The sequence below is a fragment of the Prunus avium genome, chromosome 1, assembly GCF_965620075.1.
Source record: "Prunus avium chromosome 1, drPruAviu1.hap1.1, whole genome shotgun sequence".
Taxonomy (NCBI): Eukaryota; Viridiplantae; Streptophyta; class Magnoliopsida; order Rosales; family Rosaceae; genus Prunus; species Prunus avium.
The window spans coordinates 1961790-1978952 of NC_142284.1; the positions used below are offsets into that span (position 1 = coordinate 1961790).

Sequence of the window (17163 nt, forward strand, 5' to 3'; positions counted from 1 at the left end):
CTACCACCACCACCACCGTCACCTCCACCTCTATCACCACCACTACCACCTCACTTCCACCTTCATCCCCACCACCTCACTTCCACCTTCATCACCACCCCCTCACTTCCACCTTCATCACCACCACCCACAATCAACCCCTCCACCCACCACCACTACCCTCCACTTCCATCTCTACCACCACACCACATCCACATCCACCTCCACCTCTACCACCACCACCACAACCACCACATCTACCACTACCACTACAACTACCACATCCACCTCCACCACCACATGCACATGCACATCCACCTCACCACCACCACTACCATCACCACAACCACCACCACATTGTTAGCACATAACACTTTCAACATCATGTCCATTTTAGTCATTATTCACAGTTTCACAGTTATAATAGTTTTATATTAAAATTGACCAAACGGTTTTTACACCTTTTTTTCATACTAACAACACTTTAAAAAATATTGTTTATCAAACAAGGAACTGCTTTACTTTACAATAGATTATTTTTAAAAGCACAACAGAAGTAGCTTTTTAAAAAAATGATTGCAATCCCAAATTGGGCCTTAATATGTTAAAAAAAGTTTATTCTATTTACAAGCAAAATATTAGTACTTTGTATTAAATACATATATTTATGTGTAAGTAAAATATACATGGCACAAAAATGAATGAGGAAGACAAAAATGGGAAAGTAAGAACTAACACTCCTATTTCAATATATGCATGCAACTGGAATATAGCTCTGTGTTGTATACCAAATTTGAGATGTGAACCAAATAAATAGGCTTGTACTGTAATATGGGCAAATGGCTAATAAACTTTATTAGCATTACTCTATTAAAGTCCCACAATGTTTTCCCTCAAATACTTTATTTTGAGAAATCCCTCAACTGAAGTTTTTTTTTTGGTATATGTACTTTATACAAGAGATACTTGTGTGGAGAAAATAGTAACATGCCCTCGAGTGTTGTGGTTAACATTCTTTGCAGTTCAATCACTTGAGTTATAACTTATGAGTGAATATAAAAGGGTAATGATTTCCCCACTCCAATTTTATCCACTTACACTTCTTTTTTAGTTATAAAATAGAGTGTAAGTAGATAAAATTGGAGTGGGAAAATCACCACTCATATAAAAGGGTACTACGTAGTATGGTTATTTGATATATTTTGTATGGTAATTTGATATATCTTGTACACGTATTATAATGTAAGTAGATATTTATTAATACTATTTATAAAATATAAAAAAACATTGTTGGATAGAACACTACTCAAATAGTCACCCCGCCCACAAAGCAAAGCAAATCCATATACAGCCCAACAAGCACATACACATAAATCATGATCAGACTACCTCCTCTGACCCAAACTCTGGAAAGACCAACAGAGAGAGCCACCGTGCACGCATATGTCAATAAAATACCGAGAAATCCTTCTTCCTCAATACGTGGCAAAATACAATTAGTCATTCTCAAGGTTTAAAGATCACTGCAAGTGACCTTAACAAACCTTACCACTGCAGAAAAGAAGCGCGCAATTGAACCTCACACAACGGCCACAAAATCGAAGATAAACCAGAAATGGCGGTTTGCTCCTCCCTCGCAGTCGTCTGCCCCTGCGCTGTGCCCAAACTCAGCTCCAAGCTATCGAAAACTAGGGTTAGGGTTTCCTCAGGTGATCAGAGTTTCACAACCTCCAAATTGTACGGAAACTTGGGGAAGAAAAGGCTCACTAGGTTGAATGCTGGGTTCGCGGAGATTGAGCCTGATCTCAACGAAGACCCCCATGATCGTTGGGAGACTAACAGTATCAGCATGGTACAAACATTCACAGACTATATATATATGTATAATTAGATGAATTTATCTCGATTGATGATTAATTAAGAATTCAAATGTGGTTTATTTTTCAGGAAGATTTTAAGTTCGGTGAGTATGATGGGCACCACACTTACCACGAAGGCGAGGACAAAGGTACTCTTACTTTAATTTTGTATATAAAAAAGTAGTTGAACTTGACAATTAGCATAGTTATGAAATCATGAGTAATATTCCTTTTAGCTAGCACTTAAGCATGGAGTGTGACATGTTATATTGTTAAATTTTGAATTAGAACCGCATCAGATATGATTTCTTCTAATCGATGTTTACCAGTGCAGCGATGTAACATATTAGCTTGTTTGATAAAATAACATTTAAGAGTATATGGTGTTTTTGTTATGATTGACAAATATATTGTTTTGGTCTTTTTGTACTTAAAATGTAATGTTAACAAGATTTTAAGGACTTTACAAGGGATGGTAATTAAATTCGCAGTGTTTTCCCCCGCTAGAGCCAGTTATAGAGAATATTAGACAACCAAAACACAGTAGTATGCAAGAGGTTATTGAGCAATAACATCTAAGGAGTCATTTTAGAGCTATGAGTTTGGTTCAATTTTCCCTCCTTATGGTTGAGATTCTCACAAACTGCTCTCTCTCTGATCCAGGAACTTTTTGGGGATCCATAGCAGAAGACATTGAAGCAGTAGAAACCCCTACGGGTTTTCAGGGTATAACAACTTACAGCCAAACTTTGATAAATCACTAGCTTACATTACAATGAACATCATCTGGTTTGATTGTTTTGGCAGGTCTTATATCATGGCTTTTTCTCCCTGCAATTGCTACTGGGATGTTTCTCCACGTTCCGGTAATTCCACTTTTAGATGTGACATATATGAAGGATGGAGTCATTTAGGCCATCTTAAATATGATGTTTTTGCTCATCGTCAGTGGGAAATCTTATACAATTACTTTGTTTTTCAGGGGGAGTACTTGTACATCGGAGCCGGTCTGTTTACGATTGTATTTTGCATCATTGAGATGGATAAGCCAGATAAACCCCACAACTTTGAGCCTCAGATATACACCATGGAGAGGGGAGCTCGTGACAAGTTGATTGCTGACTACAATACCATGAACATTTGGGATTTTAATGAGAAATATGGAGATCTATGGGATTTCACTGTGACTGTGAAGAAGGAAGATATAATGAAGAGATGATTGATGTTCTTTAAATCCCACCATAATGGGAATTCTCAACCAACTTGTGGATGAAAGGTTAGCTAATTTTCTAAGGCCTCTTTTAATATTCTCCAATTCTCTATGTTGTCCTTTCTTTCTGCATTGTCCTTTTGACTTCCTTGTTTATATATTAGGCTTTGTAATTGTAAATTCCGAAGCCAATGGGAACACATAATTTTATTACATTTTCTTGGATGGTGTACAAATTACATAAGATATGCAGCATGTACCTATTTGTCAGCTCTGCTTCTCCTTAAGAATAAGAACAAGTGACACAAAATCAAATATTGCTGCTCATCCTGGTGCATGTTGTTCTCTTCCAATTAAAATGGATAAGAGTTTTGGTCATTGTTTGGTGGGTTGAGACTGAACTTTTTAAAATGAACAATAACCCAATATATTGTGTCTTATAGTCCCACCTAAATGGGTGGAATTCATGAAAACTGGTTTGGACTTAACTTCAATCCAATCCAATCCAAGCCAGGCACTACTTCCTGTCATGGTAAAAGTGTTCTAAACCATAAAAAAAACTAAGACCCATATCTATCGTTTCTGTTGTCTTTGGTTTTCAGCTTTGCAAGACACTATTTGTACCAAATATTATTTTTTTATTTGGTTTTTAAATTCAAACCCATGTCCCATGACTATTATGTTATCTAGAAGCAGTCAAACAGTGGATGGAAATGTCAACTGTAAACTTAATGATCTTCTGTAAGCATTTTGGATCTGGTGGCCACCGTAGTCCCCAAAGAGAAAGACTTCTATTGGCGACCTCTCCCATACGGCACTCTATCTTGGCATCTACCGTCAACATTAATGCCAGTGAAATCATAATCAAACGCATGACTTCAATTTCTCACATTGACCTCCAAAAAAAGACTTCAATTTCTCACAGATATTTTTCTTCTCTCAACTGTAATTAGCTTGAAAGGCACGTTATGGCAGAAATTTTCCAGCTCTTTGTGGTATTACCTCTGTCATCCAATTTAAACCTCTGTAGTAGTAGGTCAAGTAAGTCAATCTGCGTCTGCTTTGTGTTTTGAAAAGTAGGATCATTCAAATGGAGTATCACCTGGCATAAATAATTCATACTATTAGTATGGAATATGAAGTATGCTACAGTCAGTCGCTCAAACTCTCAACTGTTATGTTTCCTATTTAGATCAGTGCACTAGATACTAAATTATATAAGGTTTTGATAAGAGTTTTGTTGATGCTAAATCTTGAATAGATAGAGATGAGTGCAACTTACAAGTGGGATGGACGATCAAGAGATCGATTGGATGTTGGATGCCGATTCTTCCTGTCCTTGGATGCTGATCCTGAATAGAAGATAAGCGAAGCTCGTGAGGTCTATGGAACCGGTGTGGAACCAGCCTAAGACCCTCCGATGCTCAAGTAAGATTGTTTTTAAGAGCTCTTGCTGTTGACTATATAGTAGTATAAAAGTCAAAGCTGAAAAGTCTTTCTCTGTACTGTGGTGGATGGGTGTATTTATAGAAGGCATTTTGTATGCTCTTAGTACTTATTTCCGATGTGGGACTCGTGGGAGGGCCCTATGAGGTTGACACGAGTCCTTAGATATTTCGGGCGGGTGCTTCGAGGTTGATTGTGCAGAATCGGTAGGGGGTACCGATTGTAGACGAGATGGGCCTGCAGCAGCCGTTGGTAGCTTTCAGACAATGCCATCGGTAGCCGATGCCGATTGTTCGATGCCTTGGGTACTTGGGTGGGTTTAGATGATCCACGTGTCGTTGTATGAGTGGAGGGTCAGATATGGTACAAACAGTAGTCCCCCAAGTTGCCGATTGAGAAGCTTCTCGGTTGGGGACTTGAATGTGTATTCGGCATTCTGACCCGGACACAATGGTCCCATAGTTGCCGATGGTGGTATATAGTCCCCCAAGTGCCCAAGGGAGTGAGCTTGGATAAGAGATGGCATGATGTGCCGATGGCCGAAGGCTGAAGCTGATGGCTGAAGCTGATGGCCGAAGGCGGATGGCCGAAGGCTGAAGCTGATGGCCGAAGCTGATGGCCGAAGGCTGATGGCCGAAGCTGATGGCCGAAGCTGATGGCTTTGAGAAAAGGCGCTGGAGAAGTGTCTCCTAGAAGGTGCCGTTCGGCATGGCTGAAGCTGATGGCCGAAGGCTGATGGCCGAAGGCTGAAGCTGATGGCTGATGGCTGATGGCCGAAGGCTGAAGCTGATGGCTGAAGCTGATGGCCGAAGCTGATGGCCGAAGGCTGATGGCCGAAGCTGATGGCCGAAGGCTGATGGCCGAAGGCTGATGGCCGAAGCTGATGGCCGACGCTGATGGCTTTGAGAAAAGGCGCTGGAGAAGTGTCTCCTAGAAGGTGCCGTTCGGCATGGCTGAAGCTGATGCTGATGGCTGAAGCATGATGCTGAATCATTGGGGGGATGTGAAGACATCGCACGCGCCGAATGATGATGGGTGCCGAAGGCCAAAGGCAGATGCCGAATCATTGGGGGGATGTGAAGACATCGCACGCGCCGAATGATGATGGGTGCCGAAGGCCAAAGGCAGATGCCGAATCATTGGGGGGATGTGAAGACATCGCACGCGCCGAATGATGATGGGTGCCGAAGGCCAAAGGCAGATGCTGAATCATTGGGGGGATGTGAAGACATCGCACGCGCCAAATGATGATGGGTGCCGAAGGCCGATGGTAAATGCCAAATCATTGGGGGGATGTGAAAACATCGCACGCGCCGAATGATGATGGGTGCCGAAGGCCAAAGGCAGATGCTGAATCATTGGGGGGATGTGAAGACATCGCACGCGCCAAATGATGATGGGTGCCGAAGGCCGATGGTAAATGCCGAATCATTGGGGGGATGTGAAAACATCGCACGCGCCGAATGATGATGGGTGCCGAAGGCCAAAGGCAGATGCCGAATCATTGGGGGGATGTGAAGACATCGCACGCGCCAAATGATGATGGGTGCCGAAGGCGAAAGGCAGATGCCGAATCATTGGGGGGATGTGAAAACACCGCACGCGCCGAATGATGATGGGTGCCGAAGGCCGATGGCAGATGCCGAATCATTGGGGGGATGTGAAGACATCGCACGCGCCGAATGATGCAAGGGTGCCGAAGGCCGAAGGCCGATTGTAGGAGGTGCCGAGGGCATGGCTGAAAAGGGTGCCGAGAGCACTCGTGAAGGAGAACGACATAGCGTTTTGTGTCGCTTCCCACAGACGGCGCCAATCTGTTGATGCTAAATCTTGAATAGATAGAGATGAGTGCAACTTACAAGTGGGATGGACGATCAAGAGATCGATTGGATGTTGGATGCCGATTCTTCCTGTCCTTGGATGCTGATCCTGAATAGAAGATAAGCGAAGCTCGTGAGGTCTATGGAACCGGTGTGGAACCAGCCTAAGACCCTCCGATGCTCAAGTAAGATTGTTTTTAAGAGCTCTTGCTGTTGACTATATAGTAGTATAAAAGTCAAAGCTGAAAAGTCTTTCTCTGTACTGTGGTGGAGGGGTGTATTTATAGAAGGCATTTTGTATGCTCTTAGTACTTATTTCCGATGTGGGACTCGTGGGAGGGCCCTATGAGGTTGACACGAGTCCTTAGATATTTCGGGCGGGTGCTTCGAGGTTGATTGTGCAGAATCGGTAGGGGGTACCGATTGTAGACGAGATGGGCCTGCAGCAGCCGTTGGTAGCTTTCAGACAATGCCATCGGTAGCCGATGCCGATTGTTCGATGCCTTGGGTACTTGGGTGGGTTTAGATGATCCACGTGTCGTTGTATGAGTGGAGGGTCAGATATGGTACAAACAAGTTTAAATTAAATTATACTTTGAGGCCCAAAACCTTGTGGAATAAGGAAATATTTTGAAGCCTATTAAGGGGTCTTATTTATTTCCTTTTTTGCATGAACCGATTTGGTGGGCTTGGAAAATTAGTTAAGTCGGCCCTCGGTGATGAGTAGAGACGACTTGACCTAGCCCCATATAAGCTTAAGGTCCTACTCGCATTTGACACGTTCTCTAACCCTAATCTCATCATAAAGAGATAGCTGAAATAGATTCTGAGAGAGAGCAGAAGTCTTGAGTTGTTCCTGTTCTTGCTGAGATTATTGCTGTTGCGGTTGAATGAGTTCAGAGGTCGTGTACTCAAGAAAGATGGCGCCATGTATGTCTTTACGTATTTCAAATTGTGTGAAAGATCATGAACACGCATATTAAAGAAATCTAACAGTTGGTATCAGAGCCTAGTTATTCACACACACTGAAATTGTTTTTCAAGCATGCCTATTACAATTTCTTATCTGCTTATGTCATGATGAGTTTTTTGGTTATGTTTAAAATTTGAAGATGGATTAAACATGTTTTTTAAAATATTTAGAATATTAAAGAATCTGTAAAAGCATGTTTTGATTTGATTTTTCATATCTTCAAAACTTTAAACACGTTTTTGACCTACTAGACGACCTTAAAACCCTAAAAATGCCCATATGTCACATCATAGTAGTGAGTTATATTAACTAGGTCATTCCCTATTCAGAATGGTATTTTGCGTCAAAAAGGAACACCAAAAACCCCTAAAATATTGTTCATTGTAGAAGTTACTATTCACTGCAATTTAGGGTTTTCTCTCTCGAACTATGTTTGTTTGGTTATTTTTTGAGCTAGATAGGTGTTTGTCTTTGTTCTGAGAATCAACAAAATTTTCATAGCAAAACTAAACATAAATACTCTAATCCTAAAGAAATAACCAAAATTGCATCACACCTAAATTGCTTGATAAGTTTCTTCAACAAATAGAATCTATCTTGTAATTTGTTTATGATGGCACAAGATAACACGTAATTTGTGTAAGCTATAAGTAATCTCTTGCCACAAAGGTGTGATACTTAATTAAGAAAGCTTGCATATGTTATTTGTTAGTTTGTCAATAAAGTTAAATGGAAAAAATGTTTTCTCTTAACAAATTGAGAATCGGTTCCTTGGAAAGTAATTATGCTTTCTTTTGCAAATCCTTACAGCATCGAATCTTTCCTCAATCAATTTCTAGCAAATTAAAACACTCACTAATCAAACTTCAAAAGATGGAAGTTTGATTTTAAAGATATTCTCGGAATGAATGAGATCAATTATGATCTCATTCATGTTATTTGTTCGTTTATATATCCTGTAGAACGACTCCAAAAGTTTGGGAAAAATGAGAAGCATTTGGCTTTTAATAGGTGTCACTCGTGTCAACTTGTCACGAATGGCATTCTAGTGTTGAGATTTTTGATACCACCACTAATAGGGAGATAGTGGTACTTGACCCGTTCCCAGCTAGAGAGAACAACACTTTCATGGCAGCACGTTGTGACAAGGAGGATTAGATAGCTACCTGTTGTTTTCATTAAATATTATTGGAGTAGTTGATTTTAAGTTGGATTTAAGATTTATTTTAGAGTTGAATGATGTAGTTTCAGTACCCCAAATAAAGAGAAATTTAATTTCTGTTTCAAGATTATTAAGACTTTGTCTTATTTTGGATTCAATAAAGATGTTTTTGTATCTTAGAATTTAGGGACAATAAAGATGGATTATATTGTCTCAATTACAATAAAGATGGTGAAGTTTTAATAGCTAAATCGAGTGAGAAAAAGATTAGAAGTGAAGGAACATCCACTAGTTTATGGCACATTTCAAAAGAAAGAATGAAAATTCTTGTTAAGGAACAAATCTTGCCATTATTGACTTTCGGTGATAACGAAATTTGTATTGAATGTGTTAAAGGAAAACTCACTAAGACTAAGAAGAAATGAGCAACTCGCAGTAGTGATCTTTTAGAAATCATCCACACAGATATTTGTGGACCATTCCCTCATCAAACAATTAATGAAAATCGCTATTTCATCACTTTTATAGATGACCATTCTCGTTTTGGTTATCTATATCTCGTTTTGGTTATCTATATCTCATAGCAAAAAAATCTCAAGCTTTTGAAATTTTCAAAAAATTTCAAACTAAAGTAAAAAGACAACTTGAGAAAAAAATCAAAATTGTTAGGTCAGACATAGGGGGTGAATATTATGGATGTTTGATGAAGGAGGAATACGTGCTAGACCTTTTTACTAGGTATCTACAAGAAAATGGAATAGTTGCTCAGTACACAACGCCAGGAATTCCGCAACAAAATGGTGTGGCTGAGAGAAGAAATCGAACTTTGAAGGCCATGGTTCTTAGCAAGATTTCCAAAATTGATTTGCCTACGGTTTTTGAGAGAAGCGATCAAAACAGCAAACTACATATTTAACAGAGTGCCTAGCAAGTCCGTGCCTAAGAGACCTTTCGAAATTTGGACTATCAAAAAGCCTAGCCTGCGACATCTTCATATATGGGGTTGCAAGGCTGAAGCTAGAATCTATAACCCTCAAGAGAAGAAACTCGATCCTAAAACGATTAGCTGTCATTTAGATCGCTCAAACTGGCATAAATAATTCATACCGTTAGTATGGAATATGAAGTATGCTACAGTCAGTCACTCAAACTCTCAACTGTTATGTTTCATATTTAGATCGGTACACTAGATACTAAGTTATATCAGGTTTTGATAAGAGTTTAAATTAAGTTATACCTTGAGGCCCAAAACCTTGTGGAATAAGGAAAGGTTTTGAAGCCTATTAAGGGGTCCTATTTATTTCCCTTTTTGCGTGAACCAATTTGGTGGGCTTGGAAGATTAGTTAAGTCGGCCCTCGGTGATGAGTAGAGATGACTTGACCTAGCCCTATATAAACTTAAGGCCCTGCTCTCATTAGATACGTTCTCTAACCCTAATCTCATCATAAAGAGAGAGCTGAAATAGATTCTGAGAGAGAGCAGAAGTCTTGAGCTGTTCCTGTTCTTGCTGAGATTATTGTTGCTGCGGTTGAATGAGTTTAGAGGTCGTGTACTCAAGAAAGATGGCGCCAGGTATGTCTTTACGTATTTCAAATTGTGTGAAAGATCATGAACACGCATATTAAAAAATATAACATCCACTGTTCCTAGCAAAACCCATTAAGTCTTAACAATTCAGTGGTTCTACTATCATAGGAGGTTCTGATCAGAAATCCAAACTTTATTAAATCCACTTGATCTGAACAAAACGAATCATATTAACAAATCCACTGGATTATGGTTATGGATTAATGACTAGACGGATTGACCTGGCTGACTAGAAAATTTGTATAAGTTGGAAAAAATTTATGTTGTGGGCCCCTGATCCAACGATTGGAAAATAGATCACTACACTGTACAGAAGCATCTTTTGACTACAATCTTGACACGGTTTTCCAATTCTTAATTTTCTTTCACTTCAAATAACACCAATACATTACATTATATATATACATGTAGATCTAATTCAGAGACAAAACAAAGAGCAAGAACTTAAAAAGAAGAAGAAAAAAATGAGTACCAAACCCAAGTACGTCTCTTCTGCCCTGCTCTTCTTCCTCTGCTACCATCTCTTTCTTCACCATTCACAAGCTCAAATAGTATCAAGACCAGTCACTGAAGGCTACACCTGCACAGCCAACCAGAGCAGCTATCCATGCCAAACCTATGTCTTTTACAGAGCCTCGGCTCCTGACTTCCTTGACCTTGGCTCCATAGGTGACCTCTTCTCTGTTAGCCGCTTCATGATTTCAAAACCAAGCAACATCTCCTCCTCAAACGCAACTCTCGTCCCTGGCCAGCGTCTCTTGATCCCAATCCCTTGTTCCTGCAATTCTCCCAACGCCACCATGACCATTTCTTATGCCAATCTCTCAGTAACAATCAAATCAGGTGACACTTTTTTCCGCCTCTCAAGCCGCAGCTTTCAAAACCTCACCACATACCAATCTGTTGAGCTTGTTAACCCTGATCTTGTGGCTACCAACTTGACAATTGGTGTCACTGCATATTTTCCAATCTTTTGCAAGTGCCCAAACAGAACCCAGTTGCAGAACCAAGTCAATTATCTCATCTCCTATGTGTTTCAGCCTTCTGATAACATATCAGCAGTTGCTTCACTGTTTGGGGTGCAGGCAAAATCTATAACTGATGTTAATGGCAATAACATTCAGCCTTTTGACACCATTTTTGTACCAGTGACTCAGCTTCCAGTGCTTTCACAGCCTGATGTTACTCCTTCTGCTGTAACTTCTGTGAAGACTGAGAGAAAAGGGTTAATAAGAGGATTGGCAATTGGGTTGGGGATCACTGGGTTTTTGTTGATTTTGGTTGTTGGGTTTTCAATTTACAGAGATGGTAAGTTGAAAAAGAGGGTAGGTAGGAAGGGAGATGAGGAGAAGGAGAACCAGGTTCTGTATAGGAGCAAGCAGGGATCTAAGAAGTCAAAGGAAATGGAGGTGAGTTTGATGGCTGATGTTTCAGATTGCTTGGACAAGTACAGAGTGTTTGGAATTGAAGACTTGAGAGAGGCTACAAATGGATTCAGAGAGAATAGCTTGATCGAAGGCTCTGTGTACAGAGGTTCCATTAATGGAGAGCTCTATGCCATCAAGAAGATGAAGTGGAATGCCTATGAGGAGCTCAAGATCTTACAAAAGGTAATTTAACTTTTTGCTTCTGTATTTCTTTTTACCCTTTGTTGTTAGGTTCACACAGGTCCACATAGAAACATAGAAACAAGGACTTTTCCACCGGAAAACGGTGTGAAATCCCAGCCAATCACCAACTGACACATGAAAAGTTATCACGTCATACATGTCATGATTGGTGTTCAACAGAGATATCACTTTTTGCTAATCCTGACCAATGACGTAATGACATGTTAGATAACTTTTTCACATGTCATTGTATTATCGCTTAAGATAGCAAAATAATGTTATTCCCGTTATAAGTAAGTTTTTCTACATAAATTAGCCACCTTTTGCTATATGACCCAAAAAGATTTTGTTTTAAGGTTTAGAGCTTTTTTATTTATTTTTGTACAGGAAGGAATGAAAAATAGGGTCGTCAAATGTAGGGATAACTCCTCTTAACAACCACTCTAAGTTTTTTAGATCTCTGGTAAAAAACTGAACGTTAAACTCAATAGCAATACCAGAAGGAAAGAATAAAAATTAGGCCACCCAATTTGAACTGCTCTGCCGTAAAACTTTATTAACAAGCGTGTTATATAAAATAAACTGTGGTCGATGTCAGCTCATTTGAATGATTCTTCTCATTACGTTAAACCAAAAAGGCTCAGTTAAGCAAGGCACGGCGTTTATGTGAGTTGTTTATCTTTTGATTAATAATTAGTAGTACAATTAGGGTTCGTAAGCATGTTTTGGCTGGTAGGTACAAGAACAAAGTCACAAATAGTGGAAGATGCATAATTGTTTGAAGGAAAAGGTTGAATCATTCCAAAAGATTAAGGATGCAGAATAGGACAGCTGTTAAAAAACCTCATTATAAAATTGCTCGGTTGCTAATATTCAATTATTTACTGCTAATATAAATATGGTTAGGTAATCTGGTAATGTGACTTGTCTGTTTATTAGGGTTTTGTTTTATTATTTAAAGTTTTGAAACATTGTATCTCATTTGGTAGGAAGCTTTGAAATATTAGTTAGGTTTAACGCATACCACAGAAGAAAACAATGCTAGAAAATTTGTTTGCCGTCAGTGGTGTCACATTTGGGTCCATTTCGACATTGAATATGCTCAAATAGAGAAAGGGATATTCATATATATAATACTTTTTTATTTAGAAAATATATGGCGTTCGCACGGTAAGAATGTCCGAAGTTCGGACGTTCACATAAGAGAAAATGATGATGAGGTCATAATCCAGATGATAAAACAAGAAGTCAAATATTGTGTTCATTGGACTTTTAATGAAGTTAAATATTGTGTTCATAAACCATGTGCAGAAACTTCGAAACGTGCCCTTGCAATTTTGTTTTATAGTCATTCTTTTTGGTTCAATAGTTGGAGTTGGACGGTATGTATTAGGCTTGGAATCATTTTTCATGTCTGGCTGAGGTCAAAGAGGACATTTCCTTGCCCTTCTATGTTTAGATAAAAGTCCAGCCTTGGAGTTGAAAGGCCCAATCTTCATGAGTATGGGCCTTTAACTAATTTCCCTCCCAGAAAAATAAATAGAACCCAACAAAATTTGAAGATTATTTTCCCTTAATTTACTATTCTTGGCCAAATTTAGGAGTTATAATTGACAAAACAATGGGTTTCAAATTTTGTAGGTAAACCATGGAAATTTGGTGAAGCTAGAGGGCTTCTGCATAGACCATGAGGATGATTGTTGCTATCTAATTTACGAGTTTGTCGAAAATGGTTCTCTATATTCATGGCTGCATGAAAACCAGAATGAAAAATTGGGTTGGAAAACAAGGCTGCGAGTTGCTATTGATGTTGCTAATGGTCTCCAATACATTCATGAGCACACAAGGCCAAAGGTTGTGCACAAAGACGTCAAGAGCAGCAATATTCTTTTAGACTCAAACATGAGAGCCAAAATAGCCAATTTTGGTCTAGCAAAGACTGGTTGCAATGCCATAACAATGCACATTGTTGGAACTCAAGGCTACATTGCACCGGAGTATCTAGCTGATGGGGTGGTGTCAACAAAAATGGATGTGTTCTCTTTCGGGGTGGTTTTGCTCGAGCTTGTTTCGGGGAAGCCGGCCATTGATGAAGATGGAAATGTTTTGTGGGCAGGCGCTGGTAGGATTTTGGAGGGGAATGAGGAAGAGAAGGCAAGGAAATTGCATGAGTGGGTGGACAGGGAACTTTTCTTGGAGTCCTGCTCAATGGAAAGCGTAGTGAATGTTGTGACTGTTGCCATTGCTTGTGTGCATAGAGATCCTTCAAAAAGGCCAAGTATGGTGGACATTGTTTATGCCTTGTGCAAGAGTGATGATTTGTTTTTTGACATCTCCGATGATGGATCATCGGCTCCCCCAGTACGAGCGAGGTGAATCCTAATGAACTAAGCGATTCCTTCTCTTTGGTTTTTTTTTTCCTTTCTCGTTTAAAGAAAGAAAGAGTCGAATTCTCATCATGAATACGAGTGTGTAGTATCGTCTATATAGTTTCGCACCTATTTGAATTTGCTAGTAAAGACAATGTACAAGAAAATAAAAAACCATGAGCAGTAAAAGTTTGAGTCACATTATGTACCTATAAATAAAATAAATCTGTTTCTACTTGTAACATTTTCGTCATGGTGACATATGTAGCTGGTGAAACAGGATACGGAGTTTTACTTTATAGCAGCAAAGAATATGTCAGAGTAGCGACCAAATCCAACAACTGACGGAAGCCTATGAACCAAGTGGGGCAAAGAAAGTGAAAAGGACAGGACCCAGCTCTAGCCTCCCAGCTTCTTAAAACCCGACTGTTAACTTGATTTGAGTTCTATCAGCGAAGAAATAAAAGGGTTGGGGGAACCTAATAGCTGGGAAAGATAAGCATTAGGTGCCAAAATTCTAATTTAAGGCCCATTGAATTACCAAGAACACAGCAAGAGTTTAGGAAGTAAGAACTCTTTGGTCTGTTACCCAAAAACAGAACTCGTTGGTCCAGTATATCACGTCACTTGTCCGGCACACACAAACAAAAAGATTTATGTATTGAGATTAGACAAGTGTGAGATCCAATGTGTGACTAGACATCCGCTGGACCAGACAATTGTGCTAGCTAGTATAGGAGGTCACTCTCCAACCACATCAACTTTGCAAAATTACAAATCTAGCATTCAATCATGTTCAAAAAGCTGAAACCCCAATTGGCACTTTGTTTATGTTTAATACAAGATAAGGCATGGTGCTAGAAACTCCTAGTGAGTGGGTTGTCACAGTGGTCCTTGTTCTTCATTGAGTGTGAGAACTTGTTTGTTCCATTTTAGTCTGTTTTAGCTAGCTGCTAAAACATCCTTATTAGGAGACTATTACAATGACCTTTGTTGCAACTTTTCAAATGAGATTCTAAAATAATAGGATTCTTTACATTTGGATTAGGCTTATTTTTACCAATGCTCCTTGAAACTACGGTTAAATCTCACATTGCCCCTCCAAATTTAAAGTGGCCCGCTTACCTGCTTGGCCGTGGTTTAGTGACTCACTTTGCTCCTTGCCATCAACTCCATCCAAAAATTTGTTAAATATGATGACATGGCAATGGTATTTTTGTAATCTCATACACATGGATTATTATCCACCAATTAAAAGGGTGACGTGGCAAATAGAGTAGAGCCCACCTCCACATAGATAAGAATATAATTAAATATTATAATGATTAAAACTAATTATAAAATTAAAATTAAAAAATAAAAAAAATTAGACCCCAGCCGCCCCAATCCTCAACCTTCATCCACACACACCCTTCTCCTCTCCTCCAAATACCGTTGGGAGAACATAAACCCATCTCAACCCCATCTCAGCCTCCCCAGCCACCGTCCATCCTCCTCCCTTGACTAGCCACAACAACAGCCACCCCCAGCCAATCTCAAGAACCCATCCCCATCCTCAACCCTAGCTCAGCCCACCACCACCCCTTCCTCCACATCCACCGAACAGACCCCAAACCACATATGATTAATTAAAATAAGATAACTGAGAGATTACATGATTAATTAACTCATAGTCCACAACCCCTCCCCAAACATTTTGTTGCATCAATGCTTTTTATCTTAAGGTGGACTTGGGTGAACTTTTTCCACGGAAAATAGACATTTCGTAGTCTCTTTGTGGTCAGGTATTTTGAAGGAGGAGTGCAATCAATCTCAGCTCCCTTGTGGCCATTATAATTTAACCGATTGCCAAACATTTGATGTTGGTTGTTCGGAGGTGGAATGTTGGAAAAGGGAAAATTTCGAGTCTGTTTGGTAGATGTTGAGGGATGGGTTGGGGTTTAGGATGGGGATGTGTTCGTGAGATGAGGTAAGGGTGTCTGTTGTTGAGGCTGGTCAAGGGAGGAGGAGGGACGGTGGTTGGGGACGCTGAGATGGGTTTGTTTCTTCCAAGAGTATTTATTATTATTATTTTTGGACGAAATTCTTCCAAGAGTATTTACAGGAGAGGAGAATGGTGTGTGTGGACGGAGGTTGAGGATTGGGGTGGTTGGGGTCTAAATTATTTTTTAATGTTTTATTTTAATTTTTAAATTAATTTTAATCATCAGAATATTTAATTATATTCTTATCTATGTGGAGGTGGGCTCTACTTGCCACGTCACCCCCTTAATTGGTGGATACTAATCCATGTGTATGAGATTAAAAAAATGTCCTTGTCACGTCATCATAGTTAACGGTAAGGGGCAAAATGGGTCACCAAACAACGGTCAAGTGAGCTAAATAGACCACTTTAAGTTTTTAGGGGAGGGAGGGAGGGGGCAATGTGAGATTTAACTGTAATTTCAATGGGTATTTGTGTAAATAAGCCTTTGGATTAAACCCTTATTTGAAGCTTAAATCAACATAAAATTTTGACCTTAAGCATATATAAGACTTTTAACTTAGTTTGATATCCTCTATGGGTGTGGAAATTTTTTATTTGAGGAGTCCTAATTGATTATTTTGTTGTACCATCAACTAACCAAGAATTTTTTATTTTATACAAACGACATTATATTTTAATTTAATCTAAACTACACGAAGAGAAAATTGGAACTCGGATGTATAATGAGAGAGCATATCCGTTCTAGCCAATTTGACTAAACTCTTAGGTCTTTTTTTAATTTAAAATGAATAGCTCATGTAGGCTTGACCATACGTTTGACTTGGAATTAATGATTATCAACACTAAAGCATAATTTAGTCGTGCATGTCAAATCAAAGCTTTTCTTATTATGAATGGTCTTTTAAAATTATTTTGTTACTTTATGTTAGTGATTTCCCTCGTGCTTCGTGCTTCGTGCTTCAACAATTCACCTCCTCCACTCACTTGAGTTGCCATTATCTGCGTGCCCTTTTCATGTATCATTTTCGTGATGTCAATCAAGTAGTGGAATGATAAAAACCATAAAGAGAGACAAGTGACAAGTTGAAAACAGAAACCATGTGACTGATTCGTCAATTCAATGTACCATCGGGTGGAGATTCAATCGTATATTAGAGAAA

General features: G+C 39.3%; 2 protein-coding genes across 2 annotated transcripts; both read left to right on the forward strand.

Moving 5' to 3' along the window:
• Positions 1-1443: 1443 nt before the first annotated feature.
• On the forward strand, positions 1444-3318 carry PNSB5 (NAD(P)H dehydrogenase 18). Its single transcript, XM_021966346.2, has 5 exons — positions 1444-1831; positions 1927-1987; positions 2502-2564; positions 2646-2704; positions 2821-3318. The coding sequence occupies exons 1-5, from the start codon at positions 1595-1597 to the stop codon at positions 3055-3057; spliced, it is 657 nt and encodes a 218-aa protein (XP_021822038.1). The 5' UTR covers positions 1444-1594; the 3' UTR covers positions 3058-3318.
• Positions 3319-10427: 7109 nt separating this feature from the next.
• Positions 10428-14258, forward strand: LOC110763550 (serine/threonine receptor-like kinase NFP). Its single transcript, XM_021966344.2, has 2 exons — positions 10428-11647; positions 13289-14258. The coding sequence occupies exons 1-2, from the start codon at positions 10502-10504 to the stop codon at positions 14021-14023; spliced, it is 1881 nt and encodes a 626-aa protein (XP_021822036.1). The 5' UTR covers positions 10428-10501; the 3' UTR covers positions 14024-14258.
• Positions 14259-17163: the final 2905 nt, after the last annotated feature.

What these genes read in the sequence shown, in the direction of transcription:
- PNSB5 (XM_021966346.2), top strand. Translation starts at nt 1,595, where the DNA reads ATGGCGGTTTGCTCCTCCCTCGCAGTCGTCTGCCCCTGCGCTGTGCCC. An exon ending in AGACTAACAGTATCAGCATG is followed by an intron (nt 1,832 to 1,926) that starts GTACAAACATTC and finishes TTTATTTTTCAG; the next exon opens with GAAGATTTTAAGTTCGGTGA. An exon ending in GGATGTTTCTCCACGTTCCG is followed by an intron (nt 2,705 to 2,820) that starts GTAATTCCACTT and finishes TTTGTTTTTCAG; the next exon opens with GGGGAGTACTTGTACATCGG.
- LOC110763550 (XM_021966344.2), top strand. Translation starts at nt 10,502, where the DNA reads ATGAGTACCAAACCCAAGTACGTCTCTTCTGCCCTGCTCTTCTTCCTC. An exon ending in AGCTCAAGATCTTACAAAAG is followed by an intron (nt 11,648 to 13,288) that starts GTAATTTAACTT and finishes CAAATTTTGTAG; the next exon opens with GTAAACCATGGAAATTTGGT.